This window comes from Hemiscyllium ocellatum, chromosome 9 (genome assembly GCF_020745735.1).
Source record: "Hemiscyllium ocellatum isolate sHemOce1 chromosome 9, sHemOce1.pat.X.cur, whole genome shotgun sequence".
Taxonomy (NCBI): Eukaryota; Metazoa; Chordata; class Chondrichthyes; order Orectolobiformes; family Hemiscylliidae; genus Hemiscyllium; species Hemiscyllium ocellatum.
Window position 1 is genome coordinate 95,896,396 of NC_083409.1, and position 22,404 is coordinate 95,918,799.

The window sequence follows — 22,404 nt, forward strand, 5'->3', positions numbered from 1 at the left end:
ATTTTAATACTTACTTTAGCTGGACAAGACTTACACTTTCCTGAATAGAAAGTGTATCCATGAGATGGATGAATGTTAGTCTTTCTCCAGAGGGTTGAACTTTAAGAGGTTAGAAGGTAATCTATGCAAGGGCCAAATTAGATCACATCTGGAGCTCTATATTTACTTCTGGGAATCACATTGTAGGAAGGTTATATTGACCTTGAAGGGAATACAGTATTGATTTACTGGAATGAATCCTGGACTCCAATGATTAAAATGCGGGATAGAGATTTCACAAACAAAAATTGTGTACCCTGGGAATGTTAAACATTGAGTTATTCAAAGTTTACAAGCTTTTCAGGAGGACTGATACGATATATATATAGAGGAACTATTTCTGCTTCTTAGATACTCTGTGTTATGGACCAGATTAGACTTCCCTAAAAATATTTTAAGATCGTCTAGACCCTAACTTTTTCTTATTTTAAAGGCAAATGTAAAGTGCTGTGTTCCAGATGCAGTGTGACTGGTCAAAGTATTCAGCATTAAGCAAAACACAATTTATTCAAACAAAAAAAAACTTGGAATAAATTGACTCTATTGGAAATCTTAACAGAATAATAGAGACACTACTAGTAATTAACTATTCCAATATAGTAACATCCCATAAACACACCTCTTGGCAAAAAGGTAAATTTAGGAATCAGATTTTCTTACATGCAATGCCCACAGTAGGAAGAGAAACCCCAGCTTCTAGTTCTAACTGAGAGAGAAGGAAAAATAGCCTCTACTTCTTCAAAACTCCAGCAGATTCTGTTGGATCTAAAAGTTAAAATAAGGTGGAAATCCTGGTCTGTCAGAACTGACCACACCCATGCAAGCTGCATCTATTGTTCTAACTTTTTTTTAAAAACCCCAAGGTCTCCCTAGCTGTTTATGTTACCATGGACTACTTCTCACCTTTCATTCAATCTTTCTCTCAAAAGAAACCAGAACAAAATATAGCTCCTAAAGCCTCAGCATCATCACACTAGGACTAAGGAGAAGTAGTCTAAAAATTAGAACTAGTTCTTTCAGGATTGTAATTAGGAAACACATTTACATGCAAAGGATGTTAGAAGGACTAGAGGGTTTGAAATATAAGGAGAGGCTGAGACATTGTTTTCCCTGGAGCGTAGAAAGTTGAGGGGTTACCTTTGTAGAGATTTATAAAATCATTAGAAGCATAGGTAAATTGAATAGCAAAGGTTGTTTCCCTAGGGTAGGGATGTTCAAAAGTAGAGGACATACTTTTAAGGTGAGAGGGCAAGATTTAAAAGGGACCTGAGGTTCAACGTTTTTACACAGAGGATGATGCAGATATGGGATGAACTGCCAGAGATAATGACAGATGCAGGTACAGTTACAAAATTTAAGACATTTTGGTCAGGTACATGATTCAGAAAGTTTTAGAGGGATACGGGCGAAATGCAGGTAAATGAGACCGGTTTAGTTTGGGAAACCTGGTTGGCATGGACAGGTTGGATTGGAGGGTCTGTTGCCATGCTATATGACTCTATGATGGTATAAGTTAGGAACTTTTTTCCCAATAAATAGCAATTGATGATAAAGTGATCGTTTGTTTTGATTCTTAGGTTGATGGATTTTTGTTATCAAATTTGTTAAAGGATATGGGTCAAAGGCGGGTTAATGGAGTTAGTTCACAGGTCAACTACAATCTTGTTGAACAGCAGAACAGATTGAAGGGGCTAAATGGTCTCCTGCTGTTCCTGATCAATTTGACGTGTAGCAGTATTATCAATGGATTTAGAAAGAAGGGAACTCCCGGGAGGTGGAGGGGAGGGGGTCCTCCCTCCATTAGTGGTGACTAGTCCTTTTAAGGAGTCAAATGGAGATGTCGTAAATTTTCTCAAAAAGCACTTATCACTAATGACCTGTTTGAATGGATTGACACACCAGCATTACTGTTTTCACATACCCATCTGTCATTTGTGATTAAGTATAATTTCCTTACCCACTATGCAGCTTGTGTGGGTCGAGAGGTCAAAAATGGACGGTAATATTATTCAAACACTCAGACTGCTTCCATGCTCTCAGGGCGTATAGTGAGATGCACTGATACTTGGTTTAAACACACTTCTGCTGTGCCCCTAATGAGAGTGTAATACATTTGACATCTGGTTTTCAATTTGCTGCTGTCTATATTGCTGAGCTGCTGTGGACCTGCAGTTACCCAGAACATATCTTTCTTCAATCATGAACTGTGGCTACTTTAGCATCCACCTTGTTTTAATAAGTTGTTATTTTTAAAATGGTACAGAGATATGAAAAGCCTCTTCCATTTTCTCTTGGAAAAGGAATGCTGCAAGTGGAGGAGGTGAGTTTCAGCAGAGAAATAGCATACTTGGGTGGGACATGATTCAAGAACTTCCTGGTACACCAGTCATGCATGGTATTGACTACTAGTCCGGGTGTGCCCCTGAATTCAGTTATCACAGTTTATGTTACAGTATTTACTGATGTGGATTGAACTAGGGCTGTAATTAACCTAAGTGCCTTAAGATCTAAAATTAGATGTTTGTCTGATCCATTTCAGTGCGTATTTGAAGGTTTCTTTGAGCTCTCTGCGAAGATAATGAGTTCGGCCTGTTTAAGAACAGTAACTTATGCTCGGGTCTAATGGCAAAATTCGTTGGCTCAGTCTTTCGGTCTCCAGATTGTTGGAGACCAGACATACACCCCAAGGATGTGTGTAGGTAACACCATGCCCAGAATTCCCAACATGGTGACCTTTCCATTTCATAGTGAACCAAACCTCAGCTGTGTATTGACTATCAATCTTTGAAAAGGCGGGAGGTAATTGGGATGTATTTAGGGCTAAATTACACTGAAGGCAGAATTCCATCAGTTCACATAAACAATCAATTATAATTATGTTTATCTTCCTATTCTCATCTTCACTTTAAGCAATTTTCTATTATCAACTCAGTTGATCTAAACTTGAATGTAGCAGTTGTTTCTGCCTCAGCCATTAACCCTGAAATGGAAGTGGAAACATGAAAGCCAATCAGTTGGTCCAAGGCAAATACCAGGGGGTCACTGGTGACTTCCCTTCTTAATTCAAAACCAGTCTGAACAGAGGGAATTTTGCAGGTGGAATACTCTGTGTTTTCCTCCAAGTAGGGATCAAAAGATAAAAGTTATCCAGTTCCTATAGAGTTGCGGGTTGCTTTTCATTCATGAAATGTGAGTGTTTTTGGCAAGGCTGTATTTATTGCTTATTACCCTTAGAGAAGGAGGTGATGAACAGCCATCCTGAATAGCCGCAGTCCTTGAGATGTTGGTACAGCCATGCTGCTATTGGGAAGGGAGTTCCAAGGTTTTTGGAATGACAGGTATTGACAACGAAAGAACAGTGACATAGTTCTAAAACAAGATATGTGACTCGCACATTGTAGTGTTCCCATGCATCTGCTGTCCTTGTCCTGCTCGATGGTAGAAGTTATGATCTTGTGAGGTATTGTCAAAGACAAATGCAAGTAAACCCAACTGTACTAGAAAATAGAATCCCTACAATGTGGAAACAGGCCCTTCGGCCCATCAGGTTCACACTAACCCTCTGAAGAGTAACCCAACCAGACCCATTCCCCCGCCCTATTATCCTATATTTACCCTTGACCAAAGCACCTAACCTACACATCCCTGAACATTATGGGTAATTTATTATGGCCTATCCACCTAACCTGCACATCTTTGGATTGTAGGAGGAAACCAGAGCACGCAGAAGAAACCCACAAAGACACAGGGAGAATGCACAAACTGCTACCCGAGGCTGGAATCAAACCCAGGTTCCTGGAGCTGTAAGGCAGCAGTGCTAACCACTGAGCCACCATGTCACCCTTGAGCAGAGGATCCTGATGGACATGTGCACTGAGTACTTAAGAGGGCAGGACAGTAGAAGAGAGCAGTTAATAAAGCATATAAATAATTGAGAATCTTCCAAATCTCATTCGTCTCTACCACTGATATGCAAATGAATCTTAGAAACAGTTTGGAAGAATGGTTCACTGTAAAGTATTTCCTTAACACCCCCGGGTCATTTGCTTTCTAATTGTACATTTCCAGGAAGACACAGTGAAATATGCAGATGTTACAAAACGGTAATAAGTCATCTGATCCAACCCAGCTGACCTATACACTCCATTCAAGTGAATAGTTTCAATTACATTTATTAATTACATTACACTCCCTATTCCCATATTTCTTTAAGTACTGCAAAATTCCTCCATCCACCCAACTAATCTAACCTAGAATGTAGAAACTGGGCTTTCAGTTACTACAAAGGAATCTATTCTGGAATTTCATAACTCTTAAATGTGAATATTTTTTGGGTGTCCTCTGTCGATACTTAATCTTCGATTTCTGAGACCACCACCTTGACCCTTCAACTATTGGAAACAGTTACCTCAGCATTCATTAGGAAACGGCTGTTTCAAATGTTAATTCTTAATGTGGACATCTCTGGCTGAGCCAGAAGTTTGCAGGAGGTGCTGTTCCCATGTATCTGCTGCCATTGTCCTTCTAAATGGTCGTGGCCATGAGTTTGAAAGGTGCTGTCTGAGGAGCCTTGGTAAATCTCTGCAGTGCTTCTCGAGGGTTGTTGGAACTACACTCATCCACACAATCAGGAAATATTTCTTATGTGTCTTGTGGACAAATGGTGGACACATTTTTGAGCGTTAGGAGATGAGTTACGTGCTGTAGGTTCCCTAGCTTCTGACCTGCTTTTGTAGCCACAGTATTTGAAGGGTAGCCGAGTTCAATTTCCTGTCAATGATAACCCCCTGGATATTGACAGTGGGGTATTCAGGACTCCTGTCATTGAATATCAAGGAACAATAATTAAATTTAAATGATCATTGGATAGGCATATGGATGAGAATGGAATAGTATAGGTTAGATGGTCTTCAGATTGGTTTCACAGGGTGGCACAACATAGAGGTCCGAAGGGCCTGGACTGTGCTGCAATGTTGTATGTTCTAAATTCTCTCTTGTTGGATATGGTCATTGACTTGGGCTTGTGAGGTATGAATACTACTGCCCATACCTGAACATTGCACAGGTCCTGTTGCATGTAGACATGGACTGCTTCAGTATCTGAAGAATTGCAAATGGTGCTGAACATTGTGCAATCATCAGCAAAAATCCCTATTTCTGACCTTCTAATGGAGGGAAAGTAATTGACGAAGCAGCTGAAGATGATTGAGCCTAGAACACTACCTTGAGGAACTCCTACATGGATGTCTTGCAGTTGAGATAACTCCGACCAGTGGAGAGTTTGCCTCCGTTGTCCATTGGTTCCAGATTTGCTAGGGCTCCTTGATGCCACACTCAGTCAAATGGTGCCTTGATGTCAAAGACTGTCACTCTCACCTAACCTCTGGAATTCACCCCTTTTGTCCATGTCCGAACCAAGGCTGTAATGAGGTCAGGAGCTGAGTGGCTCTCACAGAACCTAAACTGGACATCACTGAGCTGGTTATTGCTAAGCAGCTGCTGTTTGATGGCACTGTTGGTGACACCTTCCAATACCTAATGGATAATCTAGAGGAGACCAATGGGGCAGTAATTGATTGGGTTGGATTTGACCTGCTTTTTATGTTTAGAACACATCTAGGCAATTTTCTACATTGTCGGGTAGATGCCACTGTTGTACCTGTACTAGAACAACTTGGCTAGGGGTGTGACAATTTTGGTTCAACTTGTCCAAATCAGTAGGATCTAAACTAATAGATCAATGTTTATTTTATAGAACCTTCCACCTTCACAGAATTCCCCAAAAGGACTTCACAGTGGATGAATTACTTCTAAAATGTAACCATTGTTGTCATGTAGGCAAACACCAGCCAATTTCTACATGGCAAGATCCCATAAACTGTAATGAGAGAGTGACTGGTTCTTTTCCTCTAATAATGTTGATTGAAGGGTCACCATTTGCCAAGCAAAACGCTCTTACCTTGCACCAAAAAAAGACTCTTACCTTTCACATGCACTCAGACAGGCAATGAGGAACTCATCCAGAAGGTATTACATGTGACAATGCAGTACTTTTCAATCTGGTGTATGTGCTCCACTGAGCTTAACCCAGTTTCAGGACAACAAGAGGCTGGCAGCAGGTTGGTTTAAGTAAGACATCAGGAAGAAGCTTTTCAAGCAGAGAGTGATTTACTTCTGAGTGATTGGACAGTGCTGAAAAAATCATTTCAGCATCTGAAAGACAATGTGTGGATGTTTTATTGTTTTCTGGATAATTGAATGCACTTTGAGCTGTATATATCCCAGTACAGCAGTTTGCCTGTCAGTCCCTGTAAGTGCACAGTTGGAAGGAAAATAATCAGTAACCCTTGATTATTGTAACACACTCATTCACATTAACCAGAAACTGAACTGGACTAGTCATATAAACAGTGTGGTTGCAAGACAAGTCAGAGGCTAAGAGTCTTGCAGCAAATAATTCACCACCTGACTCCCCAAAGCCTAGCCACCATCGATAAGGCACAAGTCAGGAGTATGATGGAACACTCCTCACTTACCTGGTTGGGTGCAGCTCTGATAACATTGAAGAAACTTGACACCATCCAGGATAAAGCATGATTTGGAGATGCCGGTGTTGGACTGGGGTGTACAAAGTTAAAAATCACACAACACCAGGTTATAGTCCAACAGGTTTAATTGGAAGCACACTAGCTTTCAGAGCGACTCTCCTTCATCAGGTGATAGTCACTATCGCTCCGAAAGTTATTGTGCTTCCAATTAAACCTGTTAGACTATGACCTGGTGTTGTGTGATTTTTAACGGGGTAAAGCAGCCTGCTTGTTTGGCACCACATCCACTCCCACCTGCACCAAAGCTTAGCAGCAGCAATGTGTACCATGCACAAGATGCCCTGCAGAAATTCACCAAGACATTTTAGAGAGTGCCTTCCAAATCAATGATCACTTCCAACTAGAAGGACAAGGGCAGCAGATAGACAGGAACACTACCCCCTGCAAATTCCTCTCCAAGCCTTTCACCATCCTGACTAGGAAAGATATTGCCGGTTACTGGTTCAAAATCCTGGAACTCCCTCCCTAACTACATTGTGAAGGTGACTCCAGCCAATGAACTGCAGTTCACCCCGACCTTCTCAAGGGTTACTGGGAATGGGGCAGCACCTGCTGGTCAGGTAGCCATGCCCACACCCAAGGAATGAATAAATGAAACAAAAACCTCAGGAGCTCTGGTCTTTTAGATTAGATTATAGTGTGGAAACAGGCCCTTCGGCCCAACAAGCCCACACCTACCCCTAACACTACAGGTAATTTAGTATGGCCAATTCACCTGACCTGCACATCTTTGGACTGTGGGAGGAAACCGGAGCATCCAGAGGAAACCCACACAGATACGGGGAGAACGTGCAAACTCTACACAGTAGTGTGTACACAGTCAGTCACCTGAGGCGGGAATTGAACCCGGGTTTCTGGCGCCGTGAGGCAGCAGTGCTAACCACTGTGCCGTGTGGACAATGGCTTATTAATTCACAGATTAATACAGTGCAGTAGGCTATTCAGCCTGTATTATCTTCCCTAGCTCTCTGAAGGGACAACTCACCTAGCGCTATCCTCCCTGCTTTCTGTCCATAACCTGCACATTTTTCCTTTTCAGAAAACAGTCTATTTGGGTGTTTTCAGTAAACCTGTCTCCAGCACACTCAGGGAGAGTACATTGCAGACCTTCATTACTAGTTGTGTGTTTTTTTCTCTCTCATATCCTCTTTGCTTTCTTGCTAATTATTTTAAATATATGCTCCATTTTTAAAATCTAAGTTTCCATGAGCATGTTGTGTAATTGGAGATGGGCTGATACTCATTCTTCCGCACCCCGGGATCCGAAAGTTCCTGTTGTGGTAATCAGTCTAAAGAAAATGTAGAGTTTGACGGGTTTTAATTGATCTGAACAGTCATCATTTTCAGGAGAGTTCGTTCTGTTTACAGCTTTTAAAACAAGGGTCGGGTTTTAATGCTTTTATTTCTATGATTCATTCAAACACGTATTGTTGGCAATTAGCTGGGAGTCTCATTTCATTAACGGGATGAGGCGAGATCTGCATTCTCCGGATGAGTAAATGATTCAGAACGCAGGTCCAGGGCTATTCCCACTCAACTTTCGGTTCTCAGCTGGCGACGGGACTGGCTTCTCTCAGTACCCTCAGAGCACTGTCCCTCAGGGAGATTAAGAAGAAGGGTACAGACAGCCATGGTGATCCAGGTAAGGTGCATCCTAACCCCCCCCCCCCGGGACAGAGGGAGGGAGTGAGTGCTGGAGAGCTGACGTCTTGCTCTGAGCTTCCAGCGGCTCTGCAAAGGGGGCTGTCTGTCTCCAGTGAGTGGAGAGCGCTATTTGTCTGTCAGTCCAACCGCGTGGAAGTCCAGCTCTCTCTCTCTCTCCATACATGGCCAGTGCGGGACCCCACGGGCTGACTCCCTCAGCGAGCGCTTAAGGAGAGCTCTGCCCGTTACCAGGAGCTGTCAGTTCGCGACCCAGTGATGGACTTACCATTCCCTGTGAAATCCTCTGTGGTGTTTTAACCCGGTGTCCTGGCAATCCGTGTGCATTTTTGATTTTTCCCAAACAAAAATAGCGGACATCATAACCGTCAAAATGACAGAGAGATGCAGTGTTTTAAGAGCTCTCTCGGCAGCCCTGTGCTGTTTCTATCGGAGTTCCTACATTGGAGTCAAGGTACGTACATTACATTTCTACAGGTCAAACAGACCGGGCTACTCCTGATGGAAAAAAAACCCATATATTTGTACCAGCATAAGGTTTTCAGATCCCACGCTCCACGTCTCTGGAATAACAGCTGAGACATTCTCATTGTGTGAATACAGACAGGAATGGTTTTGTGAATGAAGTTTTGGTCTGTGTAAAGTTTTAAATTTCCTATTATCCCGGTGCTCCCCCTGAAGGAGGCTCTTTTCAAATGTATCTGTTAGCTCAATTTTGTTTTTATTTTGTTAAGTGTGTGACATTAGACTCACGGAGTTTGGTTCAGTTGTACTGTATTAAGCCAATGTTCTCTTCCTTAGTCAGGCATCAGGCTTTAATACTTAAAATAACTCGAGAGGTTGTCATGGGAACTTTCCATTTAGCTGTGAAACAGTTCCTGTGTTTGAGGGTATTATTAGTGTTGGTTCGGGGTCTGGGCCCAGCCAACCGTCTTGGTAAGGAATGAACTAAAAATAATCCCCGCACCACATGTAAACTTTAAAAGAAACACACTCAATCGTTTAAAAATAAAGATGTTTTTTTCTCTCTCTGGTCGAAAGCTGAACGGCATTGGTCCATCTTCCAACGGAACCCTGTGATTCATGGCCAATAATCCTTGAGACTCGTGTCCGTCGGTGCAACTCGTGAGTTTCCGGGTTGGAAGCTGGATATTGATGGACATTGTTACATTCTCAGTCTGGAGGCGGGAGCAGCAAAGCTCCTGAAGAAAATCCTAAGGCTGGCTGGCTGGGTGGGTGGGATTTGGGCAGGAGACACACTATTTCTGCAAGCGACCTAACACAAGCTGGGAAACTGCTCCCCAGTTTATCCCCCTCCCTCAGAGCCCGAGGGGATGTGCACAAGGGTCCACTTAATGAATCCCGTCCTTGACTCACCCCACAGCCTGGGCTGTTCGTTCTATGTTGATCTCTCAAAAATCTCTCATAAAATTAATAACCACCCCCCCACTTTGAAAATCTCAGTTGAGCTGAATTCCAAAAAAAAAACCGAGGTGTCTTATGTCAGTCCGAGAGAGTCTGTGTGGGAAACCGCTTTGTGTCTCATGTGGGTTTTTCTGAACCATTCCCAGCCGCACAAAGAAAATATCGCGCTCAGAAGAATTTTCTTTCGCATTGGGATTTGCGGTTTGAAGGCTCTGTGCGAGTGGAAGAAATGAAGAAAAGTTCCAGCACAGTTTTTTAGTCTACAGAGTGGCCGGAAGTTTAAACAGATAAACTGTTTAAACTCTCATAATGACACAGGGCCAGGGTGGAAACAGAGATTGTCCGATAGACAGCCTAATGGAGGATGGGTACTTTCCCAGATAGCTTTGTTGAACTGAAACACATACATTACTTCATAATGAGGTCAATATTGGAACAAAAGGCTAAAATGATGAGTAATTAACTCCACTGTGAAGAATGGTTTTAAATTGTTATGAGCGACAATATCCAGGGTGCACTGTTTGAATTATTAATTCAAAACAACACCAGCATTTATTGCCCTTCTCTTATTGCCCCGAGAATTGCCTTCACAAGTGAACTTCTGGGTGGTAGAGCTGTTGAGTTATGAATATGCAGCAAATTAAACTTTGATTAGTTGCTTTAGGGCATCTTGTTACACATTGATGCTACAGTGGTGGAGGGTGAGGATATTTAAGGTGGCTGATGAAGTGAGCTGCTTTAGTTTGGATGGTGTTGATTTGATTTTTTTTGAGTGTATTTGGAGCTGCTCTCCTCTGGGCAAATGAAGAGTACTCCAGTCCATTCCTGACTTGTGACCTGTAGATCATTGCCATACTTAGGGTAGTCACGAGATAAGTCACTGTTTTCCAGTGTCTGACCTGCTGCAGTGGCCACAGTATTTATCCCACTGGCCCAGTTCATTTTCTGGTCAATGGTGGCCTCTGGGTATTGAGAGTGGAGGATTCAGTGATGGTAATCCATTGAATGTCAAGGGGCAATGGTTGGATTTTTCCTTTGCCTGGTACGTCTGTGCTGTGAATGACACTTGTTGTTTATGAGAATTGAAAAGTGTGATGCTGGAAAATCACAGCAGGTCAGACAGCATCTGGGAGCAGGACAGTTGATGTTTCAGGCATAAGCCCTTCCTCTGATCTCCCTTACTTTCTCCTATTTATTATTTATCAGCCCAAGCCTCAATGTTGTTCAGGTCTTGCTGAATGTGGACATGTATATGAGGAGCTATGAATGGTGCTGAACATTATGCAGTCATCAGTGAGTACCCTTATTTCTGACCTTCTGTTGGAGGAGAAATTCTTGGTGAAGCAGCTGAAGATGGTTGGGTCTAGGACCCAAGGAGCTCCTGCAGAGATGTTCTTGAGGCTGAGATGATTGATCTCCAATCACAACCAGTGCCAACTGTGCCAAGTATGACTCCAGCCAGTGGAGAGTCTTACCCTGGTTCCTCCTGACTTGCTCAAGTATTTCTATTGTAGCTGAAAATGTGTTGCTGGTCAAAGCACAGCAGGCCAGGCAGCATCTCAGGAATAGAGAATTCGACGTTTCGAGCATAAGCCCTTCATCAGGAATTTCTATTGTATCATGCCTCAGCTTCCTCTTTTCCTTCACCCACCCCCCCCCCCAACCACCACTACCAGCCCCCTCTACCCCAACTATATAACTTTCCTCTCAGCTTAACTTCTGGTATTATTCTTGTTTGCAGGGTGCTGCTAGGTTTTCCCAAACCCTTGTATATTATTGTACCCTTTTAGAGAATTCATTCCCCAGTCCTGCCAACAGGAGTTCCAGTGGCTCTTTCACCATGCACATCTTCATTACTTTCCATTTCACTGCTGGTGTTCCACAAGGTGTTTGCCAAAACTTGCTTTCTCAGCCATGTTTCAAATTGTGAACCCATTCCTTCTCTATCTTTTAGCTTTGTTTGTTACATTCTCTGTCTCCCCCACTCCAGTTTGACACACCATTGTTCTGCCATTTACACATTCCGATCACTTAATCTGAACTATCAAAGTCCCCCTGCACTTTACCCCTCTCCCCGGCTCCCCCCACCCCCCCATTGCATAAATGCTGCCCCCTCCATATTTCTCTTCAGCTCTGATGAAGAGCCATCTAGACTTAAAACTTGCGGTTTCAAATAAACCTGTTGGACTATAGCCCGGTGTGATATTTGACTTAGCCGTGATCTTAATGAATGGCGGAACAGGCTCGATGGGCCAAATGGCCAGCTCCTGCTTCTATTACTATGAAACGTTAGCTTGCTCTCTCTTCATGGATACTGCCTGACCCACTGTGTTTTCCAGCATTTTTTTGGTTTTCAGTTCTTTATCCAGTCGATTCTCTGGATTTCTGTTTGTCCAACTTCCCTTTAAATTTTAATCCTCTTCCTATTCTGTTTAATCTTTGATACTTCTCACTGTGTTCAAAGATCTCTGTACAGACATTTGCCCACAATACTTTACATTAGGCACATTGGTATCAGTGACTCATTGGACATGAAGGCAACCCTTTGGTAACAGGGACACCAGAGCCTTTAAATCCTTTACACACTGTCTGTTCCTTTCATAAAATACTCTGGGAAGTTCTTTGACATGAAGAACACTTGATAGATGGGGTGTTACTTTGTTGGTTTTGAGCCATCAGCTTCTGATTCTGTTTAATACCTGTATAAACATAGTCTCTCTCCCTGATGTATTACACAACATTGTAAGTCCTAGATTACCTTGAACAAATAACATAGAAACTGGCAACTTGGCTTATGCTCGAAACGTCGAATTCTCTATTCCTGAGATGCTGCCTGGCCTGCTGTGCTTTAACCTGCAACACATTTGCAGCTGTGATCTCCAGCATCTGCAGACCTAATTTTTTACTTGATTCAAGCAGTCCATTTATGCTCCACTCGAGATTCCTTGTATCTTTTGTCATTGTTTGGGGCGGCGCGGTAGCTCAGTGGTTAGCACTGCTGCCTTACAGCACCAGGGACCCAGGTTCGATTCCAGCCTCGGGCGACTGGGTGTGGAGTTTGCACATTCTCCCTGTGTCTGCGTGGGTTTCCTCCGGGTGCTCTGGTTTCCTCCCACAGTCCAAAGATGTGCAGGTTAGGTGAATTGGCCATGCTAAATTGCCCGTAGTGTTAGGTTCATTAGTCAGAATGGGTTTGGGTGAGTTATTCATTGGAGGGTCGATGTGGACTGGTTGGGCCGATGGGCCTGTTTCCACACTGTGGGAATCTAATCTATTCATAACCCTCTACTGTATACCCCAGTCCTTCATATATGTTTCCACAGTGCTATCAAGCAGGAGATCCAAGAGAGTGGCCTAGTGATGATGAAGGAATGCAAAATATTTCTGAGCCAGCAAGGTGCGTGAGTTACAGGGAAGATGTAGAAAACAGAGGAGACCATTCAGCCTGTTGAGTCTGCTCTGCCATTCAGTGAGATCATGGCTGAGCTGATAATCCTCAATCTACTTTCCTTATATCCCTTAAACCCCTTCCTGATCAAAAATCTGTCTGTCTGAGCCTTGAATATAAGACAGTAAAATATATGGCAATGTGCCTATTCTAGGAGAAAGTGAGGACTGCAGATGCTGGAGATCAGAGCTGAAAATGTGTTGCTGGAAAAGCGCAGCAGGTCAGGCAGCATCCAAGGAGCAGGAGAATCGACGTTTCGGGCATGAACCCTTCTTCAGGAATAATGCCCGAAACGTCGATTCTCCTGCTCCTTGGATGCTGCCTGACCTGCGCTTTTCCAGCAACACATTTTCAGCAATGTGCCTTATCCTGTGAGTTGCTGCACTGATTTCTGCAGCAAATGCATATTGCAGCCACAGAAGCACTGGTCCTGGTAATGGTGGATGTTGAAATGGTGGGTGAGCCTCTGATCAAGTGGAGCAGGTACAACATGAATGGGTGAGAATGTCGGAGTTAAAATAACTCCGATCAGATAACCACACAGCCGGCTGAAGGAGAGGCACTCCAACTCTCTGAAGCTGAGGCCTGGGTATATTTTATCACACCTGTGTTTGTAGATGGAGAAAACAGTCATTACAGGCAGCTGAATCTCCTTGAAAAACAGCATGTAGTAGGGCAACTGACTGCATATTTTTATTGTAATAGTCAGGGACAGAAGTAGTTTGCTCAGATTTCTAACACCTGGAGCATTTAATTCACTTTGATTCCCATGTTGCTCCCCCTTTTGATTCAAACAGCAGACTACAGTATTTTAACCTTGTTTTCAGTCACTGAATCAGACTCCCAGGTGAGAGTTAGGGGTGGATCCAGTGGAATTAAATGTAGAAATCTTTGCATTCATCCAAAGTCACAACATCACACCATCAAGATCTACCCCTCAGGCTGTTAATCCAGATGAAAGTTATTCAGCTGGTAGTGCAAGGGAGATAAAAGTAGGGAAGTCTTACTACAACTGTAGCAAGGTCACAGTGAGACCACATAGAGTCATAGAAATGAACTGCATGGAAACAACTCATCCATGCTGGCCAGATATCCCAACCCAATCTAGTCCCACCTGCCAGCACATGGCCCATATCACTCCACACCTTTCCTATTCATAGGCCTTTTAAATGTTGCAATTGTACCAGCCTCCACCACATCCTCTGGCAGCTCATTCTATACACGCACCATCCTCTGTGTGAAAACGTTACCCCTTAGGTCTCTTTTATTTCTTTCCCCTCTCACCCTAAACCTATGCTCTGTAATTCTGGATTACCCCATTCCAGGGAAAGGACCTTGTCTATTTACCCTATCTGTGCCCCACATGATTTTATAAACCTCTATAAGGTCATCCCTCAGCCTCCAACGCTCCAGGGAAATCAGCCCTAGCCTCTTCAATCTCTCCCTATAGCTCAAATTCTCCAACCCTGGCAACATAGAACAATATAGTGCAGAACAGGCCCTTTGCCCTTTGATGTTGAGCCAACCTGTGAACTAATCTAAGCCCATCTCCCTACACTATCCCATCATCATCCATGTGCTTATCCAAGGACTGTTTAAATGCCCCTAATGTGGCTGAGTTAACTACATTGGTAGGCAGGGCATTTTGTAACATCCTTGTAAATCTTTTCTGAACCCTTTCAAGTTTCACAACATCTTTCCGATAGGAAGGAGACCAGAATTGCATGCAATATTCCAAAAGTGGCTGAACCAATGTCCTGTACAGCCGCAACATGACCTCTCAACTCCTGTACTCAATACTCTGACCAATGAAGGAAAGCATACCAAACACCACCTTCACTATCCTATGAACCTGCACTCCAAGGTCTCTTTGTTTAGCAACACTCCCTAGAACCTTACCATTAAGTATATAAGTCCTGCCAAGATTTGCTTTCCCAAAATGCAGCACTTCGCATTTATCTAAATTACACTCCATCTGCCACTCCTTAGCCCATTGGTCCATCTGATCAAGATCCTGTTGTAATCAGAGGTAACCTTCTTCACTGTCCGCTACAACTTCAATTTTGGTGTCATCTGCAAACTTACTAACTGTACCTCTTATGCTCACAAGCAAATCATTTATGTAAATGATGAAAAGTAGTGGACCCTGCACTGATCCTTGTGGCACTCCATTGGTCACAGGCCTCCAGTCTGAAAAACAACCCTCCACAACCACCCTCTGTCTTCTACCTTTGAGCCAGTTCTGTATCCAAATGGCTAGATCTCCCTATATTCCATGAGATCTAACCTTGCTAACCAGTCTCTCATGGGGAACCTTATCGAACGCCTTACTGAAATCCACATAGATCACATCTACCGCTCTGCCCTCATCAATCCTCTTTGTTACTTACAGTCATAAAGTCATATGGATGTACAGCATAGAAACAGACCCTTTGGTCCTACTTGTCCATGCTGACCAGATATCCCAACCTAATCTAGTCCCATTTAACAGCACTTGGCCCGTATCCCTCTAAATCCCTCCTATTCACATACCCATCCAGATGCCTTTTTAATAATGCAATGGTACCAGCCTCCACCACTTCCTCTGGCAGCTCATTCCACACACACACCACCCTCTGCGTGAAAAAGCTGCCCCTCATGTCGCTTTTATACCTTTCCCCTCTCACCCTAAACCTATGCCCTCTAGTTCTGGACTCCCCACCCCAGGGAAATGACTTTGCCTATTTATCCTATCCATGCCCCTCATGATTTTATAAACCTCCATGAGGTCACCCTTCAGTCTTCAACGCTCCAGGGAAAACAGCCCCAGCCTATTCAGCCTCTCCCTAATACTCAAATCCTCCAAACCTGGCAACATCCTTGTAAATCTTTTAAGAACCCTTTCATGTGGATTAATGGTCCAGGAGGAGAAAGTGAGTACTGCAGATAATGGAGATCTTCTTAAAAAAATTCAATCAAGTTTGTGAGACATGATTTCCCACGCACAAAGCCATGTTGACTATCCCTAATCAGTCTTTGCCTTTCCAAATACATGTACATCCTGTCCCTCAGGATTTCCTCCAACAATTTGCCCACCATCGAGGTCAGGCTCACCGGTCTATAGTTCCCTGGCTTGTCCTTATCACCTTTCTTAAATAATGGCGCCACGTTAGCCAACCTCCAGTCTCTGAAGTAATGTGTACAGTTCGGAACCCCTTACTTGGGGAGTGAGACTCTTGCATTTGAAGCAGTTCAGAGAAGTTTCCCTTGGATGATTCCTGGGGTGAATGGGTTGTCATATAAGGAAAGGTTGACCCTAAACTAGTGCAGGTCAGGAAAGAAGGGCTCATGCCTGAAATGTCGATTCTCCTGCTCCTTGGATGCTGCCTGACCTGCTGCGCTTTTCCAGCAAAACATTTTCATCTCTGATCTCCAGCATCTGCAGTCCTCACTTTCTCCTAAACTAGTGCAGTTTGGAAGAATGAGAGGTGATCTGATTGAAACAATTAAGGTTCTGAAGAGGGCTGACTGGGTAGTTACTGGAGGAATGTTTCGGAATCTAGAAATGAAGAGACCAGATTAAAAACAAGGGATGAAAACAGAAATGCTGAAAAATCAACTAGACTCGAAAAGTTAGCTCACTCGCTCTCCATGGATGCTGCCTGACCTGCTGTGATTTACAGCAATTTCTGCTTTCAGTGCGGAGTCCAGCATCAACAGTAATTTGCTCCTTCAGGGATCTCCCATTTAAGACAAATATGAGGAGAAATGTCTCAGAAGGTCATTAGTCTTTGTAATGCTCTTTCATAGAGAATCATGGAAGCTGGGTGATTGAAAATGTTCAAGGCTGAATTACTCAGATGTAGACAGATAAAGGAGTCAAGTATTTTGGGGAATGGAAGGAAAGTAGAGTTATGGTCGGGCCAGTGGCATAATGGATAACGCGCCTGACTACGGATCAGGACACTGTAGGTTCGAGTCCTACCTGGTTCGAGGGAAATGCAGGCATTTATTACGCATTTGAAAACTGATTTCTCTTCAGCCGAAGTCAGCTGTGAATTTTGGGGCGGCACGGTGGCACAGTGGTTAGCACTGCTGCCTCACAGCGCCTGTAGACCCGGGTTCAATTCCCGACTCAGGCGACTAACTGTGTGGAGTTTGCACGTTCTCCCCGTGTCTGCGTGGGTTTCCTCCGGGTGCTCCGGTTTCCTCCCACAGTCCAAAGATGTGCGGGTCAGGTGAATTGGCCAAGCTAAAAAAATTGCCCGTAGTGTTAGGTAAGGGGTAAATGTAGGGGTATGGGTGGGTTGCGCTTCGGCGGGTCGGTGTGGACTTGTTGGGCCGAAGGGCCTGTTTCCACACTGTAAGTCTAATCTAATCTACATCAGCCATGGTGTTATCAAAAGAGGAATGAACTCAATGGGCTAAATGGCTTACTCCTGCACCTACCTCTCTCGATTTACAGCCACATTTCCAAGAACACCAGGGTTAGACACAGCAATATATTTGGGATGTGTTACATCAAGTGAAGTAAATTTTAAAAATTATTTTCAAAACCGTTTGAATTGAGAAATGCCACACAATAAAGTAATGAGGTAGAGAGTGTGATGACTCTCTGATTTGTAGAGAAAAATACCAGCACAGACTTGATGGCTTGAATGGGCCTGTTTCTCTTGTAACACTCTAATTCTCCGTGCAATATATCAATAAGTATTCACTTATTGTAGGGAATGATGGGTCTGCCATAAATAGATAAATGAATTTGATTGCTCATTTTATACTCCACAACCACCTGATGAAGGAGTAGCGCTCCGAAAGCTAGTGCTTCCAAATAAACCTGTTGGACTATAACCTGGTGTTGTGTGATTTTTAACTGATTGCTCTTAGACACTGATCTTTGATGTTTACCCATTATTGGGGTGTTTGATGTCTTTTTTTCGATGGGTAAAGGCATTTGGAGCAGCAAATAGTATCAAAAGACATGTTATGGAGCCACAGGAAAGTGTGAGTGGTAAAAGACTGTGAACAAACAGCAATTAGAACATCACTTTCATGTGTTATTATGTTAATTCCCATTCTCTGATGTAGGATAGGAAACGCCAGATTAGAAATTCACTGTGTTGTCCCCCTGGGGCTCAGTGAATCACCCAGTTAACCACAGGCATATTCTGAGCTAGTGCTACAAGTGTTCACCACATTATCCTTAGTTTAGGAAGGGATAATAAAAATCGTAAAACCAAAAATACTGTGGATGGTGGAAATCTGGAACAAGAATAGAAATTGTTGGATAATTGCAGCATGTCTGATAGTGTCAAGTCATAGAGATGTGCAGCACAGAAACAGACCCTTCGGTCCAACTCATCCATGCTGACCAGATATCCTAAACTAATCTAGTCCCACCTGCCAGCACCTGGCCCATATCCCTCTAAACCCTTCCTATTAATAAACCCATCCAGATGCCTTTTAATTGTTGTAATTGTACCAACCTCCATCATTTCCTCTGGCATTTCATACATTCACCACCCTCTGCGTGAAAAAAGTTGCCCCTTAGGTTCCTTTTATATCTTTCCCCTCTCACCCTAAACCTATGCTCTATGGTTCTGGACTCCTCCCACTGAAGGGAACAGACCTTCTCAATTTATCCTATCTGTGCCCCTCATGATTTTATAAAACACTAAGTTCACTCCTCAGCCTCCAGCGCTCCAGGGAAAACAGCATCGGTGTAGACAAATCAGAATTAATGTTTCGGGTCCAGTGACCCTTCTTCCGTTCAGAGGAAGGGCCACTGGACCTGAAATGTTAACTTGGAGTTGACTGCTTTCCATTGAATTGTCACTCGGGATGCCTGTCCTTCTAATAGGGTCTGCTAGCCTTTGGTCAGAAAGAGTACATAATTTAGCCAATGCATTGGCCATTTGGTAGTGCAGCAATGATGAGGTGGCCTGGGACTTAAAACCAAACTATCATCAGGCTGCACCCATGAAGGCCGCCTTTACAGGAGCTATTGATATTTGATAAGATGATTCCACAGAATCTGCACAGTGTGGAGGCAGGCTATTCAAACCTGTCTAGACTGCTCCATCTCTCTGAGCATTTCAGCTTCTGCCATTCTCCTGCCTTTTCCCCAGAGACCTTGTAAAATGTTTTCATTCAAATAACCATCCAATGCCGCGATTGAACCTGCCCCCACCACACTCCCTGGAATGCATTTCACACACTAATTACTTGCTGTGTAATAAAAGGGCTTTCATCCAGATCACATTTGCTTCTTTTGCAAAATACTCTATGATTGGGAACAGTTTCTCCCCATCCATTTGATCTGTGTTCATGGATTTGAAAACTGTGATCAGATTTCATTAGTCTTTTCCTCTCCAAAGAAAACAGTTCTAAATTCTCTAATCTTTCCACATGACTGAAATGTCTCATCGCTGGAACGATTCTCATGAGCTCCTTCCTCACTCTCTTCAGGGCAATATTCTGGTAACTTGTCAAAGGAGATGCTACTTCCTTTCCTTTGTATGGCTGAAGTGGCATCACATGGAGACAAGATCGTGAAGAACGCATTTTGGCACACTTACCTCCATTGGTCAGTGCATTGAGTAGAGGTGTTGGGCTGTCATGTTGTATCTCAATAAGGCACTGCCGAGGCGACTTTTAGAATACTGCTACAATTCTGGCCACCCTGCTATAGGAAGGGTGGTGTTAAACCTGAGAGAATGCAGAAAAGATTTCCAAGGATGTTGCTGGGACTGCAGGGTTTGAGTTATGAGGATAGGCTGGAACATTTTCCCTGGAGGATCAAAGCCTGATGGGTGACCTTATCAATGTTAATAAAATCATAAAGGGCACACATAAGGTGAACAGCTAAGGTCTTTACCCAGGGTGGAGGAGTTCAAAACTAGAGGACATAAGTTTAAGGTGAGAGATGAAAGATTTAAAAGGCACCTGAGGGGCAACTTGTTCATGCAGAGGGTGGTGTGTGTATGGAATAAGCCATCAGAGAAAGTGTTAGAGGTGGGTAAAATTACAACATTTAAAAGATATTTGGACATGTGCATGAATAGGAGGGCTTTAGCGGGATATGGGCCAAACATGGAAAATGGGACCAGTTAGGTTTGGGATATCTGGTTGGCATGGACAAGTTGGGCCGGAGTCTGTTTCAGTACTGTGTGATTTTAATTGAACTTGGATATGATCACGGTTTTGGGATGGATGTGTAACTGTCAGTGATTGAGTTCTTGCTTTGTACAAAGTGAACCCGATCCTTTAGAGAAAGGGAGGTCTGCAGGTGCTGGAGATCAGAGTCAAGAGTGTGGTGCTGGAAAAGCACAGCAGGTCAGGCAGCATCCGAGGAGCAGGGGAATCGACGTTTTGGGCATAAGCTGTTCATCAGGAATGAGATCTCCATCCTCTGCCTTGTTCTTACAACTCCTTAAGTGATGTCTGCTGTGGAGCATTTCCACAATCTGGTTTTCAGAACAACAACAATTTGCATTTATATACTGCCTTCAACACAGAAAAATATCTCAAGCCATTTCACAGAAGTATTATCAAATGAATTTGAAATCAAACCATATAAAAATATATTCAATCATAGAATCCATACAGTATGGAAGCAGGCCATTCAGCCCATTGAGTCCAAACTGACCCTCCGAAGAGAATTCTACTCAGACCCACCCTCACCACCCCATCCCTGTAACCGTGCATTTACCGGGTAATCCACCTACCCTGCACACCCCTGGACATTATCAATTTAACATGATCAATCCACCTAACCTGTGCATCTTTGGACTGTGGGAGGAAAGCGGAGCACCCAATGGAAACCCACATGGATATGGGGAAAATGTGCAAACTCCACACAGTTACCTGAGGGTAGAATCAAACCCTCTGGCATTGTGAGGCAGCAGTGCTAACCTTGCTGCCCATGCTAGGACAGGTGACCAATGGCTTGGTCAAAGAGACGGGTTTTAGGAGCTGTCCTAAAGGAGGAGAGAGAGGTTTCAAACTGCAAGGAGAGAATTCCAGAGTTTAAGGACCTGGTCACGTGAAGACGCAGCCGTTGGAAGAGACGTTAACAGCTGGGGAGCATGACAAGCCAGGATTGGTGGAGCATTGGGAACTCAGAATTTCAGGGGAGATTAAACGATGAGAACACGGAAGGATTTCAAAATGTGGCTGAGAATATTAAATCAAGGTATTGCTGTGTGAATGGGAGTTGATGCAAGTTAGGAATCAGCCAGTGGAGCTTTGGATGCGCTCTGTATAGCCCAGTCTCTGCTCTATTACCAACAGCAACTGGCTCTATTAAACATGGACCAGTGTGACTGTCCATCATTCTTCCAAACCTCTGTCCCTCTCTTGTTTTCCTGGCGCTAGAATTCTCAACCAGGAGAAGGAACCTCCGAGAAGACTGAGGGATGACCTCGTACAGATGCAAGGTCATTAAAAGGATAGATTTGGAGTAGATGTGAGCAAGATCTGAACTCGGGGACCATAAATATGAGTCACCAATTAACACAAAAAGAAATTTAGGATTTTTTTTAACACGTAGAATTTTCTACCACAGCCACTCTTCAAGTTGAATTGTGGAGATGCATTTAAAGGGAGGCGAGATAAATACAGGGAGAAGGCTATGTTGAGAGGACTGAGATGAAGAGAGGTGGGAGATGGATTGTATTAGTATTGACCACAGTATAACCCACAGCAAGGACCTATTGAACTGAATGGTCTGTTTCTGTGCTACAAACATTTTGTTATAGTTTGTTAAGAACAGAGACTTTTTATCGTACTGAACGAGAGAATGACTCAATGTTGTCAAGAATCTGTTCTAATTTATACTGACTGACTTGGCGTTGATGTGAAGCTGTGGTAATTAATCTGTAATTCAATTCCCTTTTAATTCCTGGGATATAGGTGTCACTGGCAAGGTGACATTTAGTTGCCCAACCTGTAGTTACCCTGGTGATGGTGGACGGCATCCTTCTTGAGCCACTGCCGCTGAGAAACTAAACCAGACCATGTAGACACAGTAGTTAACAGAGCATGCTAGAGACTGGGGACTCGCCTCCGGACTCCACAAAACCTGTCCGTCATCTACAAGGCACACGTCAGGAGTGTGATGGAATTCTTGCTCCACTGATCAGAAAGAGGCTTCAACAACACTCAAACAAACTGGGTCAAGGCAGCTCACTTGTTTAGCACCATATCCACGACTTTAGATATCCATTTCTTCCACAATCAGCA

General features: G+C 43.5%; 1 protein-coding gene and 1 non-coding gene across 5 annotated transcripts in view; both read left to right on the plus strand.

Annotated features, from left to right (window-relative positions):
- bcar3 (BCAR3 adaptor protein, NSP family member) overlaps positions 1–22,404 on the plus strand; it is a 178,659-nt gene that overhangs the window by 124,274 nt on the left and 31,981 nt on the right. Inside the window, exon 1 of one of the 4 annotated variants that reach the window (XM_060830588.1) lies at positions 8,128–8,289. The exons of 2 other annotated variants lie outside the window; for them this stretch is intronic. In XM_060830588.1, the coding sequence (XP_060686571.1) occupies positions 8,278–8,289 (12 nt within the window). In that variant the 5' untranslated portion in view covers positions 8,128–8,277. Of the gene's footprint in view, positions 1–8,127; positions 8,290–8,381; positions 8,764–22,404 lie in introns of those variants that run through there. One more of the 4 variants, XM_060830585.1, reaches the window with a different exon arrangement.
- On the plus strand, positions 17,082–17,154 carry trnar-acg (transfer RNA arginine (anticodon ACG)). The gene has a single exon. It is a non-coding gene; the product is annotated as a tRNA-Arg (tRNA).